At 39.6% G+C, this 23,638-nt stretch overlaps 1 protein-coding gene across 1 annotated transcript in view; it reads right to left on the bottom strand.

Annotated features, from left to right (window-relative positions):
* DNAH14 (dynein axonemal heavy chain 14) overlaps positions 1-23,638 on the bottom strand; it is a 295,079-nt gene that overhangs the window by 34,264 nt on the left and 237,177 nt on the right. Inside the window, exons 66-74 of the mRNA XM_063441946.1 lie at positions 15,189-15,320; positions 14,048-14,143; positions 12,875-13,015; positions 12,090-12,305; positions 10,873-11,103; positions 10,664-10,785; positions 5,868-6,112; positions 3,615-4,033; positions 463-661 (exon numbers count right to left, since the gene is read on the bottom strand). Coding sequence (XP_063298016.1) covers positions 463-661; positions 3,615-4,033; positions 5,868-6,112; positions 10,664-10,785; positions 10,873-11,103; positions 12,090-12,305; positions 12,875-13,015; positions 14,048-14,143; positions 15,189-15,320 — 1,801 coding nt within the window. The remainder of the gene's footprint in view (positions 1-462; positions 662-3,614; positions 4,034-5,867; positions 6,113-10,663; positions 10,786-10,872; positions 11,104-12,089; positions 12,306-12,874; positions 13,016-14,047; positions 14,144-15,188; positions 15,321-23,638) is intronic.

The raw sequence follows: 23,638 nt of genomic DNA, 5'->3' as shown, positions 1-23,638 counted from the left end.
TGTTTTGACACCTTGGACCATGGAATGATCAGACATGCAATGGATGGTTTCAGGGTTTAGAAGATTGAGGAACATGAATGATAATTAATATCTAGTGATTGTCAAAGGCGAATCACAACCAACTCGAACCAGCAATGTAACGGAACCACTAGGACCAATATCACATAAACCTAGCCCTAACTTTCACACATCATCTTCAAACAGATAGAAGGCATAGGAGAAGTCTTCACTGCAAAACATGTTCTGGTAAACTGCAGGTAGAGGCAACCAACACAGATAACTTTGCTGATAACATACCATATATTTTATCTGTAGGTCTCCGGAAAAACACAGAAACTGGTATTATATCTCTCAGAATGCAATGATCATGCCTCGGAACCTCGAATTTCCCTTATTTTAATTCTTCTATTTGTTTTGTTTGTAATTAATTCAAATGTTGCTTTTATTAGGAAAATGACCTACCTATAATGTTGGGATGTGTTTCTTTTTCCATCATGTTGGCCAGCAGCATGGAGTGTAAAAAGAAATCCCATTCTGGATTTGGAAGAAGTTCCTGTGCGTTACTGGAAGGATCGGAGCTGCTGCTGTGTTTCATGATGTTAGCACAGAGCATGAACGAGCAGCAAAGCTGGTGCTCCGTGAAAAGTCCGGAAGAAATAATCTGAGGGGCGACAAAAAATGATCAACAAATAGATACCAATGTCTCTCTAGATATCCCCGCATTCATTACTAAAAATAGCAATCAATCCTATAGACAATCCTATAGAAAAATCTTGCAACATCTTTAAAGGAGATCCGATTTTAGATAAATATCTAGGAGATAAACCTAGAATTATTTATTCTAAAGCCCCGAATCTCAAATCCCTACTTGCCCCAACAATCAAAGAGATTAAGAAGACGCAAGAATATGGATTTAGGAAATGTGGCAAATGCCTAGGTTGTACTAATAATACAACACAGGAACCTCTGATTAAAGAATTTTACCAGCGAGAAAGTGAAGAGAAATTCTGTATCAAATCAGCACTAAATTGTATTTCAGTAGGAGTTGTATATATATTAATATGTCCATGTAACAAACAATATGTGGGTAGGACCAAACGAAAATGTAAAACTAGGCTGCGTGAACACATAAGGAACATCAAAAGAGGGTTCCCCAGCCACAACCTGTCAAAACACTTTGATCTATTCCACTCCAGGAATCCGTCTGGTGTGAGATTTATGGCAGTTTAAAATGTTGAGGCACATTGGAGAGGAGGAGAGTTGGAAAAGGCTCTGGACAGGACTGAAGCTAAATGGATCTTCTATCTGGATACACTAGAACCTGAAGGTCCAAATATAGACTTTGAGTTAAATGCGTTTTTATAACCCCAACCCAACTATCTCTAAGTCTAGGGAATTAGAGCCTCACTCATCCACCCTTCAATAAAGCAATTCCATTTATTCTGCTTCAGGGGCTATATTTGGTTTCAATTTTATATTTATATTCATACATTTTATGAAGACTTCCAAGAATTGTGGAAGATTATATTAACATATCCTTTCCCTTATCTTTTAGTGATTCAGTACTTTCATTGAATTACTATATCTTATTTTGATTTCTATTTTAATTTATTTTATATTGCATTCTTTATTATTTTATTTTTATAATTATTATTTTTTTTTGTATTGCGTTTCTAATATATATAAAATTTTTACTATATATAACACTACTTGTAATATTTCTGCCAGTTTTAATACCCCCTTATCGGGTTTGTGTATTTTAATATTGTCATTTCTAAATGTATACAATTTAAAAAAAAATTATCGGTAGTAGGATCCACCATCTTTTAATTAGATAAATGGACCATTTCTATGTATCAGTATATTACCCTTGGAGTCACTAGTTGGTTATCATATCTCAAATATGAGTTCATTAGCCGCAGACTTTTCTTTGGCTATTTAAATCCCACGGCAAACAACGAGACGTATGCCTCTGAAGAAGTGACGTATCGGTTACGAAACGCATAAGGCGTGTCTACACTTACGGAAAACCAATTGGGAACAGCTTCAGTGGAACGCGGAAGTCGCCAGTGGTGAATGCAAGTCTTCAGGTTCTGTTCCATAGTCAGCTGGAAGGAGAGGCTGAGACTTTGGTCGCTCCATAACCGCTACCCAACCACACTTTGGGACTTCTTAAGATCCATTGATATGCTTGTTTTCCTGGCATTCCTGTAAGTGTTTTTAACCTACTTTCTGATTGATTAAAATTTACAGAGAACACTATGTCTCTGTGTTTGTCTGTTCTAGAATGAAGACATCAGGATTTTAATGCTCTGCCTAGACTTTCATTGTAGTCTTGGGTTTTAACCTGTTATGCCGGAGAATGTGTATCTTTATTGCCCAGTCTAGATACTACATCAACATTGGCAGTAAATATATGTGGTAACCTGTTGCTTATATATAGCAGGAGTGTGACCTAATTGTACTGGTACATTGTGTTACTAACACACTAAAGTCAGACTATACTAATAAACTGTCGGTCCATCCGGACTATATACATGTTTTGGCTCATATACAACTCTGAGACCATTTCTGACTCCAATTTATATTCAATTCATATTTGTTCCATTATTATTTGTCATTGTGTTTTTGGAATTTTTTATTTATTGTATCACTACATATTTAATTTGTACTTTGTTTAATTGTATCTATTTTATTTATTTTACGTCCTACTTCCCTCTCCTGGTCATATAGGGTATATCACCTACAGGTGGGTTACCCCTAACGCTTTCATTTACCTTGCTGAGCCTTGGATGGGGGCTTATTAGGCCAGTTGAGATCAGGGTGAGTAGAGGATTTTTACGTATACTGATCCCCTTATAGCTCATTTTCCACTCAATGTTGGAATAGTTATCTATTCCAACCTATACATACTCCATCTTCCCCTCGTCTGACATCGGCAGGAGCTGGAGCCTAATGCGCATGCATGGCAATTGCCGTGCACGTATTAGGTCTTCCGCATAGGAAAGCTCTGAATCAATGCTTTCTAATGGAGAAATGCGTGATGACATTGAATGTGAACATTGCAGTTTCTCTAAAACTACAATTATCTCAGCTGCAGGGTTAAGGGGACATGGACATTGCACTCAATTAAATGAAGTGGTCTGGGTCCCTATACTGTTTCTCTAAAGCAAATTTAAAGTGAATTTTAGATTTTAGACCAAGGCATTGGAAAAATTATTTGTGCCAACTATGATTCAGGTTCTGCAAAGAAAGTGAATATTTGTGTAATCATAACAAAACAATCTGTAGAAGGCGCAAGTTTAGGGAAATAGTTAGAACTTTCTCTCCAAATCTGCTCTCTTTTAGATAGTTTTTTAGGTTTCAGTTTGGCTGTCAATTTGAATTCTTGTTAATTCACAATATATAAGCCTGTAGGTTCAAGACACAGGTTTACAGAGAGTTGTAGGATGTGAGGTTGACAAAGCGGACATCCTTGAGATTCAGCAAACTGCCTTCCTCTGGCCATGAATAGTCATTCTGGACTTCGCTGGACACAGGTTGTTGAAGTGCTAGTGGTGTCGCTATGAAACTAGGCACTGTAAAACCTAAAGAGCCTATTTTTTCCATATTACCTTATACACATTTTCTGTTAAAACATTACTGATGTCATGAATTTGCCTCTTGATATCCTCGCTTTCGATGGATGGACTTTCTTGCACCACTTTATTTGCAGATTTCGCTCGACTGGAAGGTCTTATTGTGCCAGAAAATGATAACTCTGGCTGAATAGTTTCGACCGACCCCAAGGATTCCACGAAGACCTGGTGAAACCAGTGCAGAGAGAACTGGTACATATAATTCAGGTGAATGAGATCGGCCACCATGAAGTACAGAATAGCCCCTCGTGTAGCAATAGGCAGGTACACCTCACGTGCCGCTTCAATAGTAGCTTCTGTTTTCTCAGAGGCCTCAATCCGCTGGGAAACATTCCTGGAAGTTATTTTGGACTTTTTCAATGTTTCAATAAGGTCGTGATCATCTAGCAAGTGTCCTATATTAATTAAAACAAAGGATTGTTTTCTATATATATATACAGATTTCTGGAAAGCTGTGGTGAACACTATAAAAATGAATAATTCTGCATGCCAGAACATTCTGGACAGAAACACTTTAAAAAAATAAATAAATTACGAATTAATGAAATTATAGATAGTAAAACAGAAAGAGTTGTAAATGACCATTTCTTAATATGTACGGTAACTTGGACTTTTTTCCTTACACAGTCTATAATCCCCTCACCTATTTTAATTGTGTATACACAATTACAGGATATGGGTGTAGACCATGGCAATCGGGTATACACTTGTGAAGATGTGAAAGGACACAGGAGGCTCATGCAGGGTTTAGGAGTCTATTAACAGGGCAGGAGATAATAAATTCTAACTTAAACAGAATGTGCAATACAGGAACTTAAAATATCTAGGTTATTTTTCAGGAAGTGTTACGGAAGGCTGTGCAAATCACATGCAGAGAGGTGTGACTAGTACTGTATAAACAAAGTGATCTAACTCATAAATGTCAGAGAATTAAGCAGTGAGACTGCAGGGGCATGATCTACACCCCAAAACTGTTTCATTAGGCTAAAGTTGTTTTTGTGCCTGCAATGTCCTTCTAAGCCCTCTAAGTCATATTAACCCTAATCCCCCCTAAACCTAAACACCTCTAACTCTAAGCCCACTCTATACTCTTTAATTTTTTTCAATACTGTGCATTATGCATTATAAATGTGGTCAGTAAGGGGCCAGGCTTGCCTGAAGCCCCCTCAGTTTGTTTAACACCCACTCAAAAACAATTTGACACAGAACCAAGAGACATCAGTAGCCTGCGAGCACCTTAACCAGTATCAGGTTGTAGGGATTGTAGTGCTTAGTGTCCCTTGTATTAAAGACTCTCCCCCAATAAAAAATATTACCCATCAATATTTAACCACACTTTTAGCACATAAAGTGTTAAGGACAACATTCTATAAGAGAACAGACTATCACACTGATAAGTACCTTAATAAGTCTCCTATTTTAAGTGAGAGAATGCAGAAATCATCTCATTAATGCACTCTGAAATGTTAAAGGATCAGTCTAAGACCAGGACCACTTCAGTTTAGTTTTGGTGCACAGAACATGTCCCTGTAGTTTGCTAAATCGTATGCTATTTACGAGGTAAACCATTTTGATTCTGTAGTTCAATCCACATCACCTGTGATGATAATTCCCATGGGTTTACCTTTACACTTCCTAAAAAAAAACCTGTTAATTTGGCACCTATCTTAGGAACAGTCAATAAACAGATTTTATTAAATGTAGTTCTTATTTCTTGCTCTGTTAATTGACTGCTAGTGATTGAGAAGAGCACTGCCAGCAGCCTCCTGCATGAGAATCGGTTTCTTACACAAAGCTCCATAACGAGAAACACAAATCAGAGCAGCACATTTTGGAACCTATTCCAGCATAACGTGAATATTCATATATATCTTTAAAAGATCCAGAATTTATCTTATCACGTTCTATATTTATTTATAAACTAATAACTTTTTCATGTATTTACACAGCCTCCAGATGTGCTCCCTGTGTCCACAATACTTCTCTATTGCATGAACACAGTCCAAAAAGTTGAGGGGATCAACTTAGCTGCAAAACTTGCAAAAGAGGGAGGATTTTCCAGATTTAGGAAAATTATTTAGAAAAAATGAATAAATGCATATTGTTTATTTTAACTACCTTGTTCGAGAGGATTAGAAAAATAAGTTGTTTTAACCTAGGCCTTCCCTTAAAATAAAAAAAAAATACAAAACGGTGTTGACAAATAATAAAATAATTTGTGAAGAGCACCTTCGGTTTTCTGTAGAAGGGTGAGAGATTTCTCCTCGAGTTCGTGAAGTGTATAAAGGTCCTCAGTAATGCTCTCCATCAACTGACTTCTCTGCTCTTCCAGGTGTGGTTGCTTGTGTTCGACCACCAGGGAAAGTAGCTGGTCTCGCAAACCTTTAAATGTTACCGTGAAGTTGATCATTGTGACCATAATGCAAACTGCTGGCAGGAAGTGAGGATTGGGTGACGGTGTTGTCATGTACAGCCTACAAACACAAAATATGTCAGTAATACATACATAATGCTACAAAACCACTGACATTTTTAAATACCTTAACCGGATGGCTATTTTCCTTAAAAAGACGTAGTATTTAAGGTAACCCAATATTACCCACTATAAAGTTTATATATATTTAGGCAAGTTTTAGGCAGATCCAAACTAGAAACATTCTCCAAATCAGCCAGGTTTTCAGTTTGGGTTTTTGGACTAAAATATGAAATTCACTTTCTAAAGTGAGAATTCAAAATAAATTTCAAATTGTAGACCAAAATAGCCAAACTAGAAGCAGAGTTGACTTAGAGACTTTTTCCTATTCAGTTATTTCGGCCTTAAATTTGAAATTCACTTTATATTCTCACTTTGGTACTATAACAATTACACACATACATTATAGGTAATAGGGGTAACATTTCTCTACAATTTAGTGTTTAAAAATAATCCTGTGTCTGAAAGAGAAGTTCTGGTTTCTCTAGAAGAAATTCATGCTCTGTGTATGTTTGAAAACATCTGGTTCTTCCAGGAGAGACACATGATGTGTGTATGGATGAGAAGATCTGATTCCTCTATTTGAGATTCATGCTGTGATTGGGGGAGGGAAGATCTTGTTTCTACAGAAGAGATTCATGCTGTGAGTACAGATGAGAAGATCTGGTTCCTTTAAGAGATATGGTGGGTACAAATCTGAATATCTGGTTCATCTAGGAGAAATACATACTGTGGGTATGGAAGAGAAGATCTGGTTCCTCCAGAACACAGACATACTGTGGGTAGGGAAGAGAAGATCTGGTTCCTCCAGAACACAGACATATTGTGGGTAGGGAAGAGGAAGTCAAGTTTCTCTAAAAGAGATACATTCTGTGTATTACATAGTTACATAGTTACATAGATGAAAAGAGACTTGCGTCCATCAAGTTCAGCCTTCCTCACATCTGTTTTTTGCTGTTGATCCAAAAGAAGGCAAAAAACCCAGTCTGAAGCGCTTCCAATTTTGCAACAAACTAGGAAAAAAAGTCTTATTGACCCCAAAATGGCAGTGAGATATCACCTTGGAACAAGCAGCTATTGCCACACTAATTAGAAATTATATATTCCTGTATTTATCCAATTGCTGCTTAAACATCTGTATTGTCACGGTTCTCACCATGACATCAAGACAGCCAGACGTGGTCGCCCCAGAAATGCCCAACAGGGAATTTGAACCTGAGGCCTTATGCACCACAATCCTGCCTCTAAGGCACTATTCAGTTCATGTTTCTGCCTATGTCCTATCCTGCCTTATCTCCAGCACTGGGGGCTGGACATTACCTGTGGCTGCTCCTATAATCTCAGCCCACCTGAAGCAGATGCCAAATTAGCCAGATATAAGACACTGCCTCTCCCTGAGGGCAGTGTCAGTTCATTGACTCTGGTTCCTGTGTTGGTGTTTGTGTTCCAGTCAAGGCTGGCCTTAAGCCATTAGCAAAAAGTCTTCACGGCGCCCCCCCCCCTCCCACCACCACCACCAAGTTGCCTGTATACAGTCACACACACAGGCACAAGCAGTCAGTCACACAAACAGTTACAAGCAGACAGTCAGATACACTCAGTTACAGGCAGACAGACACGCTCAGTTACAGGCAGACAGTCACACACACTCACACATGCTCAGTTACAGGCAGACAGTCAAAGGGCCAAACACACAGTTAAACGCAAACAGTCACACACAGTTACAGGCACACAGTCACACACACTGTCACAAGCAGATAGTCACACATACTCCATTACAAGCAGACAGTCATACACACTTGATTACAGGCATGCAGACACTCACGCATGCTGATAGGCATACATACACACACTCAGTTAAAGGCAGATAGTCACACATACAGGCACACACAACGGCACAGCTAGAGCAACACACACAATTGGAGTCACACACAGTTACAGTCATACACAGGCAGATTGTCACACACAGGCAGAAACTCACACACACACAGGCAGGCAGTCATACACACAAGGCAGTCACACACACACACACACACACGGAGACAGTCACACCCACAGGGAGGCAGTCACACACACAGGCAGGTAGACAGTCACACAGACAGATAGTCACACACACACAGGCAAACAGTCACACACAGGCAGTCAGATAGTCACGCACACAGGCAGGCAGGAAGTCAGACAGACAGTCACACACACACAGGCAGTCAGACAGACAGTCACACACACAGGCAGGCAGACACAGCCACACACAGACAGTCACACACAGACAGACAGTCACACACACACACAGGCAGACAGTCACACACACACACACACACACACACAGGGAGGCAGTCACACAGACAGTCACACACAGAGGCAGACTCGCAGGCAGTCACACACACACACACACACACACACAGGGAAACAGTCACACACACAGGCAGGCAGACAGACATTCACACACACACACACACACACAGGCAGGCAGTCGGACAGATAGTCACACACATACACACACAGGCAGTCACACAGACAGACAGTCACACACACAGGCAGGCAGTCACACACACACACACACAGACTTACCTCTTTCCAGTATGGCTGTAAGGGGGAGTGGAAGCAGTTGGTTGATGGGGGAGCAGGGGCTCCTTCCTTCTTCCCTCTTACTGTGCAGCAGTTACCAGGGGCTTCGGGTATGTATTAGCCCCGCCCCCGCCACTCGGTAACTTGTGATAAGCCCCGCCCCCGCCACTCGGTAATCCCCACCCTGCCACCTTGATTATTATTATTTTTAATAGATCGGGTGGAGAATAATGAAATCCTCCACACGGGTACCTGTTTTAGCTCCCCTGCACTCCTGTCACCCAGCCATGTGCGAGCTGTGTCGGCCACATGGCGCCCCCTGGTCCATGGCGCCCTGTGCGGCCGCACGGCTCGCACACCCCTAAGGCCGGCCCTGGTTCCAGTGTTCTCCAGTTGGCTCCTGACCTGGGCTTTCTATATATGTATCCTGACTTCTGGCATCCTCTGACCTTTGGCTTACCCTCGACGATTCTCCTGCTTGTGTCCTTACCTGTACCGCAACTTTGAGCAATATATTGCACAGCCCCCGTGCACAGATTCACAGGCCAGGTGAATTCTTACCTCACCACCTTGGCCTGTGTTCAATTGCAAGGGTGAGCATAAATCTCTGCCTACCGGACTCCCAACTAAGGTAAGCCGTGACATGTATGGAATCTTCCGGCAGAGAATCCCACATCCTTATAGATCTTACTGTAAAAAAACATTTTCTTTGCCTCAGATTAAATCTTCTTTCTTCCAGCCTAAATACGTGACCTCGTGTCCTATGTATAGCCCTGTTTATGAATATATTTTAAAATAATGGTTTGTACTGGCCCCGAATATATTTGTATAATGTTATCATAACCCCTCTCAGGTGCCGTTTTTCCAAACTAAACAGATTACCTTTTTTTAACCTTTCTTCAAAACTAAAATGCTTCATTCCTTTTATCAATTTTGTAGCTCGTCTCTGCACTTTTTCTAGTGCCATGATATCCTTCTTTAGAGCAGGTGCCCAAAATTGCACAGCATATTCAAGGTGTGGTCTTACCAGTGATTTATAAAGAGGCAAAATTATATTTTCATCCCGAGAATTTATGCCCCTACTTATACATGACAAAACCTTACTGGCCTTAACAACTGCAGATTGAAATTGCACATTGTTGCATAGTTTGTTGTCTATAACAATTCCCAAGTCCTTTTCGTGTGTAGTTATCTCTAATTCGTTTTCCATTTAGGGTATACGTTGCTTGTGCAGTCCTTACACCGAAGTGCATAACTTTGCATTTCTCTACATTAAATGTCATCTGCCATTTTAGTGCCCAGTCCCCCAATCTATCTAAATCCAGATACAGATAAGAGATACATGATGTGGATACAAATGAGAATATCCATATCGATGAGAGGATCTGGTTCCTCTAGAAGAGATATGAACTGTGGGTAGGGAAGGAAAGATCTGATTTCTCTGGGACAGATACATGCTGTAGATACAGATGAGAAGATCTGCTTCCCCTAAAAAAGATATAGGCTGTAGATAGGGAAAATAATATCTGGATTCCCCAGGAGAGAGAGATGCTGTGAATAAGGATGAGAAGATCTAGTTCCTCCAGGAGAGAGAGATGCTATGAATAAGGATGAGAACATCTAGTTCCTCCAGGAGAGGTATATGTGAATATTGAGTTTTCTTCGTGGGTAAGAGGAATTAAAAGACAAATTTTCTCCAGGAAAAGATTGCGGTGAATTTTATGGATCGATAACAGAAATTACACTATTGTAATAAGATATACATATATATATCTTATTGATCACATTATTAATATTATTATGGATGCTGTTTACTCACACCCATACATTCTGCCCTTCATACAGCTAGTTACCGGTAACTCCTCACTGACAGTAGAGAGAGTTTAATTAGAATGTAAAATAATGCATCTTAATAAGCAGTGCAATATTGGAAAATTCCATAATATAATGAAAGAGATTTGCTACTTTATCACATAATAAAACATACCTAAAATTGTGGTTATATTCAATTTCAGAATCGCCTATCTTTATGAAGTCTTGCCCTGCTCTTCTGTAAATTTTCTTCCCTAAAATAGGCTTTAGGCTTGGGTCCAGGTCTTCTGCAACATCCTTTACAAATAATTAAAATGTAAATTATTCAGCAGGAACCAACTGATTGGTAACAATGACTATAATGAGACAAGTGTGAGATTTTACCTGTAAGAGAACCGGTTCTCCGAGTCGAATAGCATTTTCCATTATTGTTATATAGCCAGGATCAGAAGCCCGGACCTTTTGCAATCGTTCACCTTCCATTTGGCAAATCCATTTATATGCTTGACCATGAGGATCAATCAAGAGTGGCCACCGTTGCCCATTTTTAACCAAAATAGCGTTTTCAGTAGAATAAGGATCAGGAGGTAGACCTTCATTTTGCCACCGCCGGACCTGATGAGTCAATCAAAACAGTATTTATTATATGCTCTCTTTAAGGGATTCAGTACATTCTAAGGTAAAAATGATAGAGAAAGGTAGAGGTAGAGAAAGACTCATGGTCAATATGTGTAAAAAAATAGGCAATATTATATATTAGGAGACGGGGCAATAACAAAGGAGATATCGCTATTTACCAGAATAAGATCAGTAAATATTTTCTGGTAGATTATTATTTTTTTTTTTTAATTCTTTATTTTGTTGTGCAGTGGTATATATATATACATATTGACATATGATAGAAACAAGCAGTAGTAGTGTGACAAAATTAAACTGTATGTCAAGATAAGCTGCACTTTTTGTTTTAGAGAAATCTTTCTAAACAAGATATTATTTGCTGAAACAATATGATATGACCCATGTTTAGTCATTGCACATGAGAAAGTAAATGACATGAATAAAACACGCTATTAACTAGTCAGGAGGAAATCCTATGTAACAGTTAACAGTAACTGCTAGTCTTACCACTGCAAACGTTTGTATAAATGTTTAGCACAAATGGAAATGTAGTTAAAAAGTATTTGTGGTGTGAAGATTAGTGATCATTTACATAAAAACATATAAACATTGCATATATCATTAAAATATGGTGCAATTAAATGCTCGGTATAACGCAAACTATCGTTAAATAGTGTTACTTTTGCTCAGCTAGATTATCGTGCTATGCTTGTGATATGCTCATAAACACCTTGGCTACATAATGAGCTGCACTTTATTGATAACTCAAATAGCCAAAACTCAATGTATAAAACATGCAGACACGACCAGAAGGGATAAATGTTTGGACAAGAACTAGATTTAATTTAATAGATTTTTTTATTGGTGTAAATAACTTCCTTGGGCTCTGAAATCACGTAACAGTGATACCAAAAAGGAATGTGAACATTCAGAAAATAAACTATGTATAAAAACAGTGATTAAATCAATAAACAGAACTCTACCTCGTTCTTAGACGCCATTGCTCGGATTACCGAGTAGTCATCAGACGCAGGGATCTTGTAGGTTTCACACAACTTTAGCCATTCCCCCACTAGTTGCGTCCGATAGTCTGATGTAAACACCCCACAATACACGATAAACGCGGCAGAAACCAGTAGATTGCCAAGGATTCCTTCCAGCCGAAGGTCTAATCTGTTAACGGACTCCTGCCATCGCACCTGTGCCATTATAAAAAAAAGTGAATTATGTGAGATGGGTCGTGGGCTTTGTAGTAACCACATCTCTTATTGTTTGACAATTCCGATTTTACATGAGAAACATTGTACCTGTTATCTACAAAACATCTTGACATTACTCAATACTGGAAAAACTAAGAACCATCTTCACATTATTTTAAAAGGTTTTCGTTTTTCGACTTCTAATCTAATCTGACTTGACTTGACTCTAACTGTACTGAGCATTCTTGCATTCTTCTGAACCCACACTGTTTACCAGCGTGCAATTCTCATCCTCTTTCTATTTGGCTGCAGCTAACTCTATTTTTATATGCAAAAGGTTTACAATTCACGCTACAACTGGAGTAGGACTCAACAGAGGTTATCATTCACAGAGGAAGCTCAATTAGAACTAACAACAGACTAATAATGTCTAGTGCTGCCAGGCATATCCTGATTTTTTTTTAATTATTTGAAAAAAATGCTATTGTAGAATATTTAATAAGAACAGATTTTATACTTTAAAAAAAAAAAGTAATTTTTGCCAATAACCAGGTTGATTTATGCCAAACCTTCTCTTCGTCCAGAGCGAAGATCAACACGGAGGCAGTCTTCAAGCGTACGGCGGTTAATTGTTTTCGATGCGCCAGAAGGTCCTTCGCGGCCACGCTTTCATTGTACTGTCTCTGCAATGACTGCTGGTGTTCTTCAACCTGATAATCATGACATATATTGATACGAAAAAAAAAACCCCATCAAAACAATACTCATGTTATACTCAAGTATTCATGTTTTAAAGAATAAAAAATGAAACCACATACATATTGCACAAAGATATAGTTTGGATGATATAATAAACATTGACCTCAATGTAATATTGCTAAATAAGCTTTTCAAATGATTTCATATTTTTGTAAAAACGTTTAGAATTATTTTTTCAAAGTATTAAAATATCACAAAATATATTATCCAAAAATATATAAATTTATATTAAAATACTAATATTTTTTAAAATATGAAATCATTTGAAAAGTTTATCCGAAAATATAAACTCATTCTAGGCCATAGTTACATAGTAACCTAGGGTTAAAAAAAAGAATGCATTAAGTCCAACGAGTGCAACCTTTAAAAAAAAAATCTTTGTATGTTGTTGATCCAAAGAAGGCAAAAAAAACACATTTGAAGTGAAGGGGCCAATTACGCCACAAAAACAGAAAGCAATCATTTGTCCCCAATATCCATGCTAATTATATCCTTAAATATTCTGTTTTAAAAAAAAATTACCCTTTCCTTTGCTGTAGGTGAAAATACCTTTATTCCAGTCTCAATAGGTGATCTCTTGACTGTTGTACATTCCTGCTAATGAATAGGTTAGCACGTAGCAGTTTGTACTTACTCTGCATTTATGTGTACACAAAATTAAAACCACTCACAGGTGAAGCGACTATATTGATTATATTGTTACAATGGCACCTGTCAGGGGGTAGGATATATGAGGCAGCAGGACTTGTATTTCATGTGTTGGAAGCAGGAAAATGGGCAAGGGAAAAGATCTGAGTGACTTTAACAAGGACCAAATAGTGACGGCTATTCATTAATATTTTATATATCTCATTATAGGGGAATGCTACCGTTGAATAAAATATTCAACACTTACTTATTCTGTTTATTTCTTAAAATGACACTCTCTGTGATCAAAATACTATACTATTTCCGAGATGATTTTACAAATCGTGGTGACTTACCGCAGACAAAGCTTTCTGTTTCTGCTTTAACCGTTCCTGGGCAAGTCTTAGCGCTTCTTTGGCCTCTGACAAACGTCGCTGTTTTGGTTCCACTGTCTAGTTTAGAAAAGAAAACAGCGAAACAAAATGTAAACAGTAAATGAGTTATTGGTTCTCTCGCTAGCAAAGCAATCGGCAGATAGACGTCTGGTCTCCAAAACACGCAGCGTATTAAAATTTACACTATACTAAAATGATACTTCTGGGGAGGGGTGCATTAATCATTATATATACCTATACATATCAGTGTGTCATTAGAAGTACAATGTTTATCTGATCCTTATAGGCCTACTCTTATATTTTATACGAGCTGCTTTCGTCTACGTGCCTTTTCCTCTTTGTCTTTTGTTTCTTTTTCTTTGTTAGAACACACAGGTTACTGTTGATGGTTAGTCAGTTCTCCCATGTCATTAGTAGTGCATCAGGCTCTTTGGTAACAGTTTCAGATTGTAGCTATTCTATTTGGCTTTCCTTGTGTCTCATCTGAAGTTTTAATTGTTTTCCACTTTTAGCCACATAGTTGATGGTCTCGCTTAAATCTTACTTGTCTTGGAGCAGTCTGCCCCAGGTGTAACTGATTCACCTACATTACACCAATATAGCAAGTGTCTTACTAGGCAGGATGTCTCAAATGAAGGGTCTTCTTGTGAAGAAACACGCTAGCATCTCCCGTTTTGTAACCCCCTCTGCTCACTGACTGTATATTTATTTTATCTTTATACTGATGAATACTTGGATGAGATAAAGCAATTACTTTTTACACAATTGAGTTCAGACCTTCAGTCCTGTGGATTGGTCCTGGTGCCATTGACTTTACTTGCCTAGGAGGATAAGCAATTTGATGGGAAGAGAATCCCCTATTGTCAATGTATGGCTGCTATACAGCATGGCGATTTCTTTAGGTTTTCATTGGTTATCACTATGTATGCCAATAACATGTCTAGATGACACTGTATACATATAATTATTGACGCAGTAAAAAGTCGACCATTGGGACGCTCTCTGTTCTCCCATCAATTGGACAATGAGACTACACAGAATACACCTGGGACTTTATCCAACTCTTAATACATTTAAACACTCTACAAATTAACAAGAATACCTTCTGCACGTTATGATAGTGCTCCAAAGCCAAAACCCACTGGCAGAGAGAACGGCATGCATTCGACACAAAACCCACAACTTTAGGGTTAAATTCTGGCACCTGGGAATACTGTCGTAATTTCACAAACACCTGTAAAATAAATGTTTAAATCTGATTATTAGGATTCCATAGACTAACTAACCAGTGATCAGCATCTGCTATCAATTTTACACTTATTGTTAGTGGGTGGGTTTATATTATTAAAGGGACACTCCAGGATCCCACACACGTTAGGTGCACTGTGTAGGTTAGGTTACAGTTAGTTATACTGATGTAGAATTATTAAAAAATCTTTATTGTATTTGTATTGAATTATTGCACTAACTCCATTTTAACCTGATGCTGTGACAAATCCTCCATTTTGTCCCCATAACCTGACTTCTCCATATGAAAACTACATTACATGACAGAATTTCTCAGCACATCTAACAACAATAGACAAAGACTGTATTCTCCATAAGGATATGACTAACCCAGGAACTGCTGAATTTCCCCTAACTCGCAACATAGTATAATTTAAAGGCCATGAGAACACAGTAGTAATGAAATGTTCTATTCATAAGAGACCTTGCACCTAACCACGAGATTTGACATCACCGACCGAGTAAAATGACGCTCAAGACCCCTTGTCCCCCACCCGTGTCCAAAAAGTACCACCTCTTGGTGGGTGGACACGGAACTAACCACTTAGTTTTTGATCCAATTAATTATATTGATAGGTGGACACTAATCCAGACACTTAACAATTAATCCAATTAATGATGTTTATTCACTGATATCTTGATAATCAATGATGACGAAAATGTCTCTTAAAAGGGCCTGCGCGCCCTCTGATACTTCACTTGCCAATAAATTTCCTCGAAGTTATTTTAACCTGAACTCCGTGTGTCAGACTGAATTACTTCAGCGTATATACGCAATTCAATTCTCTTTAATTTGGACAGGAACAGATAGACACTTAAACATTTTGGTTTACTGAAAAAGTACCATAACAACACTGGGTGGGTTTATATTATTAAAGTGACACTCCAGGCTCTCACACGTTAGGTGTACTGTGTAGGTTAGGTTACAGTTAGTTATACTGGGTGGGTTTATATAATTAAAGGGACACTCCAGGCTCCCACACAGGTTAGGGGCACTGTATAGGTTAGGTTACAGTTAGTTATACTTGGTGGGTTTATATTATTAAAGGGACACTCCAGGCTCCCACACACGTTAGATGCACTGTGTAGGGTAGGTTACAGTTAGTTATACTGGGTGGGTTTATATTATTAAAGGGACACTCCAGGCTCCCACACAGGTTAGGGGCACTGTATAGGTTAGGTTACAGTTAGTTATACTGGGTGGATTTTTATATAATTAATTGGACACTCCAGGCTCCCACACACGTTAGGTGCACTGTGTAGGTTAGGTTACAGTTACTTATACTGGGTGGGTTTATATTATTAAAGGGACTCTCCAGGCTCCCACACATGTTAGGTGCACTGTGTAGGTTAGGTTACAGTTATACTGGGTGGGTTTATATTATTAACCCCTTCACGACGGGTGACGGACGAGGTCCGTCATCCTGGGGATGCCCTTAACGACGGGTGACGGACCTCGTCCGTCACGCGGTAAAATTAACCCCAGATCGCCGCAATCGCGGCGATCGTGGGGTTAATGGTGCTCCGGTCTGCCTCTGCATTAGAGGCAGACCGGGAGCACCGGATCGGGCTGTCAGAGTACATGTGCCCGCTCTGACAGCATGCCAGAGCGGGCACATGTGCTCTCTATACTCACCTCCGCCTCCCTGCACTTCCGGGTTCAGTGTGAAGTGCAGGGAGCCGGATCTGCAGTGATCCTGCCCCCTGGTGTTAAAAAAAAAAGTTAAATTAAAATCCCACCCCCCTTTACCCATATTAATAAAAAATTAACCCCTTCCCTGCCAATTGATCACTGACTACAGTGATCAATTGGCAGGGATTACATTTTAATATGATCTGATTTTTTTTTTAACCCCTGAGGGTTAATTCTTTTTTTTTTAACCCTCAGGGGTTAAATTTATTTTATTAATTAATTTAAATATTTTAAAATTATAAATTTAGCTAGCTGGGGAGGGTGGAAGTTAGTGGGGAATTGGGGGATTTAGTGTTAGGCTAACTAGGGGTTAACGTTAAAAAAAGTTTTAAAATAAGCTTTAAAAAGTTAAAAAATTAAGTAAAAAAAAAGTTTTAATAACGTTTAAGTAAAAAAAAAAAAAAAAAAAAACCCTTTACCCAGTCCAAATAAAAATTAACCCCTTGCCTGCCAGTCTATCACTGCCTACAGTGATCAAAATACAGATCACAGTATTATACTGTGATCTAATTTTTTTTAAACCCCTGACGATTAACTTTTATTTATTTTTTAACCCTCAGGGGTTAAATTAATTTAATTAACTAATTTAAATATTGTATAATTAAATATTTTGCTAGCTGGGGTGGGTGGGAGTTATGGGAAAATGGGGAATTTACTGTTAGTGCTGCTTACTGCTAGTTAGGGGTTAATGGTAAAAGAAAAAGCTTAGAAAAATGTTAAATCTGTAAAAAAAAGTTTTATGAAAGTTTAGGAAACTTTAAAAAAATGAATAAGCAAAACAAAAGTTTAAAAAATAGTTTTAAAAAGTAAAAAAAGTTTTAAAAAGTAAAAAAATACATAACGCTCATTACCACTACACCTGGTACAAGCTAGCGGAAAAATGATCCCACGCTAAGGTTCAAAATATGCCTTTTGAAATACCCTGGGATGTCTTCTTTAAGAAATGGTATGGCTTTATGGGGTATTTGGATTATATAGCCTGGTAAAATACTCTAAAATGGGACATGGGCACAGCGTAAAAATTTAAAGTTTGAAAAAAATGGAATGGCTGTGTCCCAAATGTGCCCCTCCGATGTCCACATATACCTGGCAAAGGTACATACGGGGGTATTTTTGTACTCAGCCGACATAGCTGAGCAACATATAAAGTATTATAGAGTGGTGGTACACAAAATGTTTGCAAAATATACTGTGCAAACTCACTTTGTGTGTCAAAAAGGCAGAAAAAACGCTTATTACCACTACACCTGGTACAAGCTAGCGGAAAAATTATCCCACGCTAAGGTTCAAAATATGCCTTTTGAAATACCCTGGGGTGTCTACTTTAAGAAATGGTAGGCCTTTGTGGGGTAGTTTGAATTTAAAACTTACGAAGATGCTTGGAAATTGCACATAGGTCCAGCGTCAAAATTCAAAGTTCTGTAAAAACTGATATGGCTTGGTCTCCAATATGCCACTGTAGCTTCACAAAATAGTGCCAAAGACATTCATTGGGGATGTCTTTTTACTCAGAAGACTTAGCTGAGCATAATTTGAAGGTTTTGAACTTAGTGGCACATATGAAATATACAAAATGCCCAGCAAAAATGCAATCCGTATGTCAAAAAATGCACAAAATTATTTTTTTTTTTTTTATAAATTCAAAATTTTATTATTTTCAAGTTGAAGAGGGGGATATAGGGATACAGAAAGGAAGAAGGGTTGGGGAAGGGGGGTAACAGGGTCTTACGACCAGTTTTCCATCTTTTCTTTGTTGTTACAGACAAAGTTCCGTTCCTTGCCATGGCATAGCTCGTCAGTCATATTAAACAATATATACATTAAGCTGTACAAGGTTGAGTTTATAGTGGTCTTTCTATGGTGTGTGTACCAGGGGGTACTGCTTTTCTGGTCTCGTTTAAATAGAGATTCTTTACCTTGGTTTTTACCTGTTATTCGGGGTAAGGTACGGGAAGAGGAACTTGGGTTAAAGAGTGGGTTCACAGAGTTCCTGGAGCTCATGCTTTTGCTGGCTTTATCTGTGGTAGTTGTGGTGCATGAACTTTTGTGTCGTGGTATTCTTTACATCCCATTTATTTTGGTTGTTACATCTGTTTATAGCTGTTATTGTTTGTCTCTGTGTCTAACGGGGAGGGGGTTCCAGGGTGTAACTTCTGGGGGTGTGAACTATATTACATCGTGTACCTGTGTACAGTGGCTATACTCAAGTTACAGTTGGTTTGCGTTCCGTATCGTTGTGATTGCGGTGTGGTTGTTTTCCTTAGTAGGTGGTGTGTGTTTGTGTGCCTCCATCCGAGGGGAGTGCAGTAGGGAGGGAGGGGGGGAAGGGAGGTAGTAGTCAGGTCTTAGGGTTGGGTTTTGATTCTTATTCGTGGGCCCGTCTATGTGTGGTGTCCCTTGTCTAGGCTTGAGTGGTCCTGGGGGTGGTTTTTTCGGGGTTGGGTGGTGTTAAGTCTGAGTAGTTTGTTATCCTACCTGTGATCTTTATGTGTGTTCTGGTTGGGGCCTCGTTGGTTGGGTGTGAGGGTTGGGTCTTAGATCTGTGTTGTTGCTTGTTGGGAGCTCCCACCCACCTGGTCTGACCCGTTTGATGGGGCGTTTGATAGGGTCGTGAATTCAAAGATCCATGGCTCCCATATTTTGTCGAAATGTTTGGTGGTGTCGTGGACTAAGGCTGTTAGCTTATCCATTTGCATTGCTTCGTTGATTTTCTGTTTTATGATTGTGAGGGGCGGGATGTCTGGGCTTCCCCATTTTTCTGCGATCGCTCGCCTGGTGGCTAGTGCCAGCTTGGCCAGTAGTTTATTCTGTGCCCTGGAGATATTTTTAAGAGGTCTGGACAGGAGCCACAGCCAGGGGTCTAGCGGGATTATGGTGTGTAGTGCCTGTGTGGCTAATTGCGCTATATGTTGCCACAGTGTGGTCACTCGGGGACACTCCCACCACATGTGGGTGTATGTTCCTCTGTTCCCACAGCCCTTCCAGCATAGATCATTGTCTGATTGTTTCATTTGTTTCAGGCGTAGCGGTGTGATGTACCATCTGAGAAGGGTTTTGTACGCTTGCTCTTTGTGGTTGACGCAGATCGATACCGTTGCTGTGGCTTCCCAAATATCCGCCCAGTCACTTTGGTCCTCCATGGGGCCCAAGTCTCTCTCCCAGGCGGCCATGTATGGCATGGCGCCTTCCCTTGTTTTTTTACTTAATAGGGAGTATAATGTTGATATTTGTCCTCTACCGAGTGGGTGCTTGCTACATGCTTTCTCTAGTGGAGTGAGGGGAGTATTGCTCGCTTTCTGTATGGCTGGTTTGTCTATGTAGCTGCGGATTTGTAAGTATCGAAAGAAGTCATGGGTCATGAAGGGGGTCTGTTGGGGTAGTTCCGAGAAGGGTAAGATCTGTTGATTTTTATAGAATTGGTGAATGCGGGTCAGGTCATTGTCCTCATAGCGGGAGAAGTCTTTCGGGGTCATGCCTGGTGTGAACTGAGTATTCCGGAGGATGGGCATTAATGGGGAGGGATGGGAGATGAGGTCATGTTTTTTGGTGATTTTATCCCATATGTTGATCGTGGTGAGGAGGGCTGGGGATGTGGTGGGGGTTGGTGGCCTGGCCTCTTTTGGGAGCCAGATGATGAGGGAGGGAAAATCGGAGCCAAATATATCGTGTTCTAGGTCAACCCATCTCTTTAGGCCAGGAGCGGCGTGTAGTTGAGTTGTCTGTGCTATTTGTGCTGCGTGGAAGTATTGGGCTATATTGGGGAGTCCCAGGCCTCCCTGTCTATTTGGGATGTAAAGTGTTCGTCGGGCTATACGTGCTCTTTTTCCAGCCCATATGAACTTGTCTATTTTGGTCTGTAACTTTTTAAAATCAGAAGCTAGTATCGGGATTGGGAGGGTTTGGAAGAGATATAGGAACCTCGGGAGGAGGTTCATTTTTATTGAGGTCGTTCGGCCGATCCATGAGATCGACATGTCTTTCCATTTTTCCAGGTCTTGTGCAGCTGTTGCCAGTAGGGGTGCGTAATTTAATTTACAAAATTATTTTTTACCACATACTTTGGCATATATTGGTGAATAAATGGGGGCATGCTAAGGCACAATATGCACCTTATGATATACCCTGGAGTGTCTACTTTTACAAATGGTAGGCCTTTGTGTTTTTTTTTTTTGAACAGTCAAACTGTTATAATACCCCAAATGGAAGCATAGGCTCATTAAATCCGTCTCTCAAAATTCAACTGTGAATACTGAAAAGGACAGGTCTCCTGTATGGCACTGTAGCTTCACGAAATAGTGCCATAGACATACAATGGGGGTGTCCTTTTACTCAGAAGACTTAGCTGAGCATAATTTGGGGGGTTTGAACTTAGTGGCACATATGAAATATACAAAATGCCCAGCAAAAATGCAATCCGTATGTAAAAAATGCACAAAATTATTTTTTACCACATACTTTGGCATGTAATGGTAAAAAAATGGGGGCATGTTAAGGCACAATATGCACCTTATGAGATACCCTGGAGTGTCTACTTTTACAAATGGTAGGCCTTTGTGGGGGTTTTTGAACAGTCAAACTGTTATAATACCCCAAATGGAAGCATAGGCTCATTAAATCCGTCTCTCAAAATTCTACTGTGAATACTGAAAAGGACAGGTCTCCTGTATGGCACTGTAGCTTCACGAAATAGTGCCATAGACATACAATGGGGGTGTCCTTTTACTCAGAAGACTTAGCTGAGCATAATTTGGGGGGTTTGAACTTAGTGGCACATATGAAATATACAAAATGCCCAGCAAAAATGCAATCCGTATGTAAAAAATGCACAAAATTATTTTTTACCACATACTTTGGCATGTAATGGTAAAAAAATGGGGGCATGTTAAGGCACAATATGCACCTTATGAGATACCCTGGAGTGTCTACTTTTACAAATGGTAGGCCTTTGTGGGGGTTTTTGAACAGTCAAACTGTTATAATACCCCAAATGGAAGCATAGGCTCATTAAATCCGTCTCTCAAAATTCTACTGTGAATACTGAAAAGGACAGGTCTCCTGTATGGCACTGTAGCTTCACGAAATAGTGCCATAGACATACAATGGGGGTGTCCTTTTACTCAGAAGACTTAGCTGAGCATAATTTGGGGGGTTTGAACTTAGTGGCACATATGAAATATACAAAATGCCCAGCAAAAATGCAATCCGTATGTAAAAAATGCACACAATTATTTTTTACCACATACTTTGGCATGTAATGGTAAAAAAATGGGGGCATGTTAAGGCACAATATGCACCTTATGAGATACCCTGGAGTGTCTACTTTTACAAATTTGTAAGTATCGAAAGAAGTCATGGGTCATGAAGGGGGTCTGTTGGGGTAGTTCCGAGAAGGGTAAGATCTGTTGATTTTTATAGAATTGGTGAATGCGGGTCAGGTCATTGTCCTCATAGCGGGAGAAGTCTTTCGGGGTCATGCCTGGTGTGAACTGAGTATTCCGGAGGATGGGCATTAATGGGGAGGGATGGGAGATGAGGTCATGTTTTTTGGTGATTTTATCCCATATGTTGATCGTGGTGAGGAGGGCTGGGGATGTGGTGGGGGTTGGTGGCCTGGCCTCTTTTGGGAGCCAGATGATGAGGGAGGGAAAATCGGAGCCAAATATATCGTGTTCTAGGTCAACCCATCTCTTTAGGCCAGGAGCGGCGTGTAGTTGAGTTGTCTGTGCTATTTGTGCTGCGTGGAAGTATTGGGCTATATTGGGGAGTCCCAGGCCTCCCTGTCTATTTGGGATGTAAAGTGTTCGTCGGGCTATACGTGCTCTTTTTCCAGCCCATATGAACTTGTCTATTTTGGTCTGTAACTTTTTAAAATCAGAAGCTAGTATCGGGATTGGGAGGGTTTGGAAGAGATATAGGAACCTCGGGAGGAGGTTCATTTTTATTGAGGTCGTTCGGCCGATCCATGAGATCGACATGTCTTTCCATTTTTCCAGGTCTTGTGCAGCTGTTGCCAGTAGGGGTGCGTAATTTAATTTACAAAATTATTTTTTACCACATACTTTGGCATATATTGGTGAATAAATGGGGGCATGCTAAGGCACAATATGCACCTTATGATATACCCTGGAGTGTCTACTTTTACAAATGGTAGGCCTTTGTGTTTTTTTTTTTTGAACAGTCAAACTGTTATAATACCCCAAATGGAAGCATAGGCTCATTAAATCCGTCTCTCAAAATTCAACTGTGAATACTGAAAAGGACAGGTCTCCTGTATGGCACTGTAGCTTCACGAAATAGTGCCATAGACATACAATGGGGGTGTCCTTTTACTCAGAAGACTTAGCTGAGCATAATTTGGGGGGTTTGAACTTAGTGGCACATATGAAATATACAAAATGCCCAGCAAAAATGCAATCCGTATGTAAAAAATGCACAAAATTATTTTTTACCACATACTTTGGCATGTAATGGTAAAAAAATGGGGGCATGTTAAGGCACAATATGCACCTTATGAGATACCCTGGAGTGTCTACTTTTACAAATGGTAGGCCTTTGTGGGGGTTTTTGAACAG

This window comes from Pelobates fuscus, chromosome 2 (assembly GCF_036172605.1).
Source record: "Pelobates fuscus isolate aPelFus1 chromosome 2, aPelFus1.pri, whole genome shotgun sequence".
In the NCBI taxonomy this organism is placed as follows: Eukaryota; Metazoa; Chordata; class Amphibia; order Anura; family Pelobatidae; genus Pelobates; species Pelobates fuscus.
The sequence above is the reverse complement of the archived record's forward strand: the minus strand, read 5'-3'. Positions and strand labels throughout refer to the sequence as shown.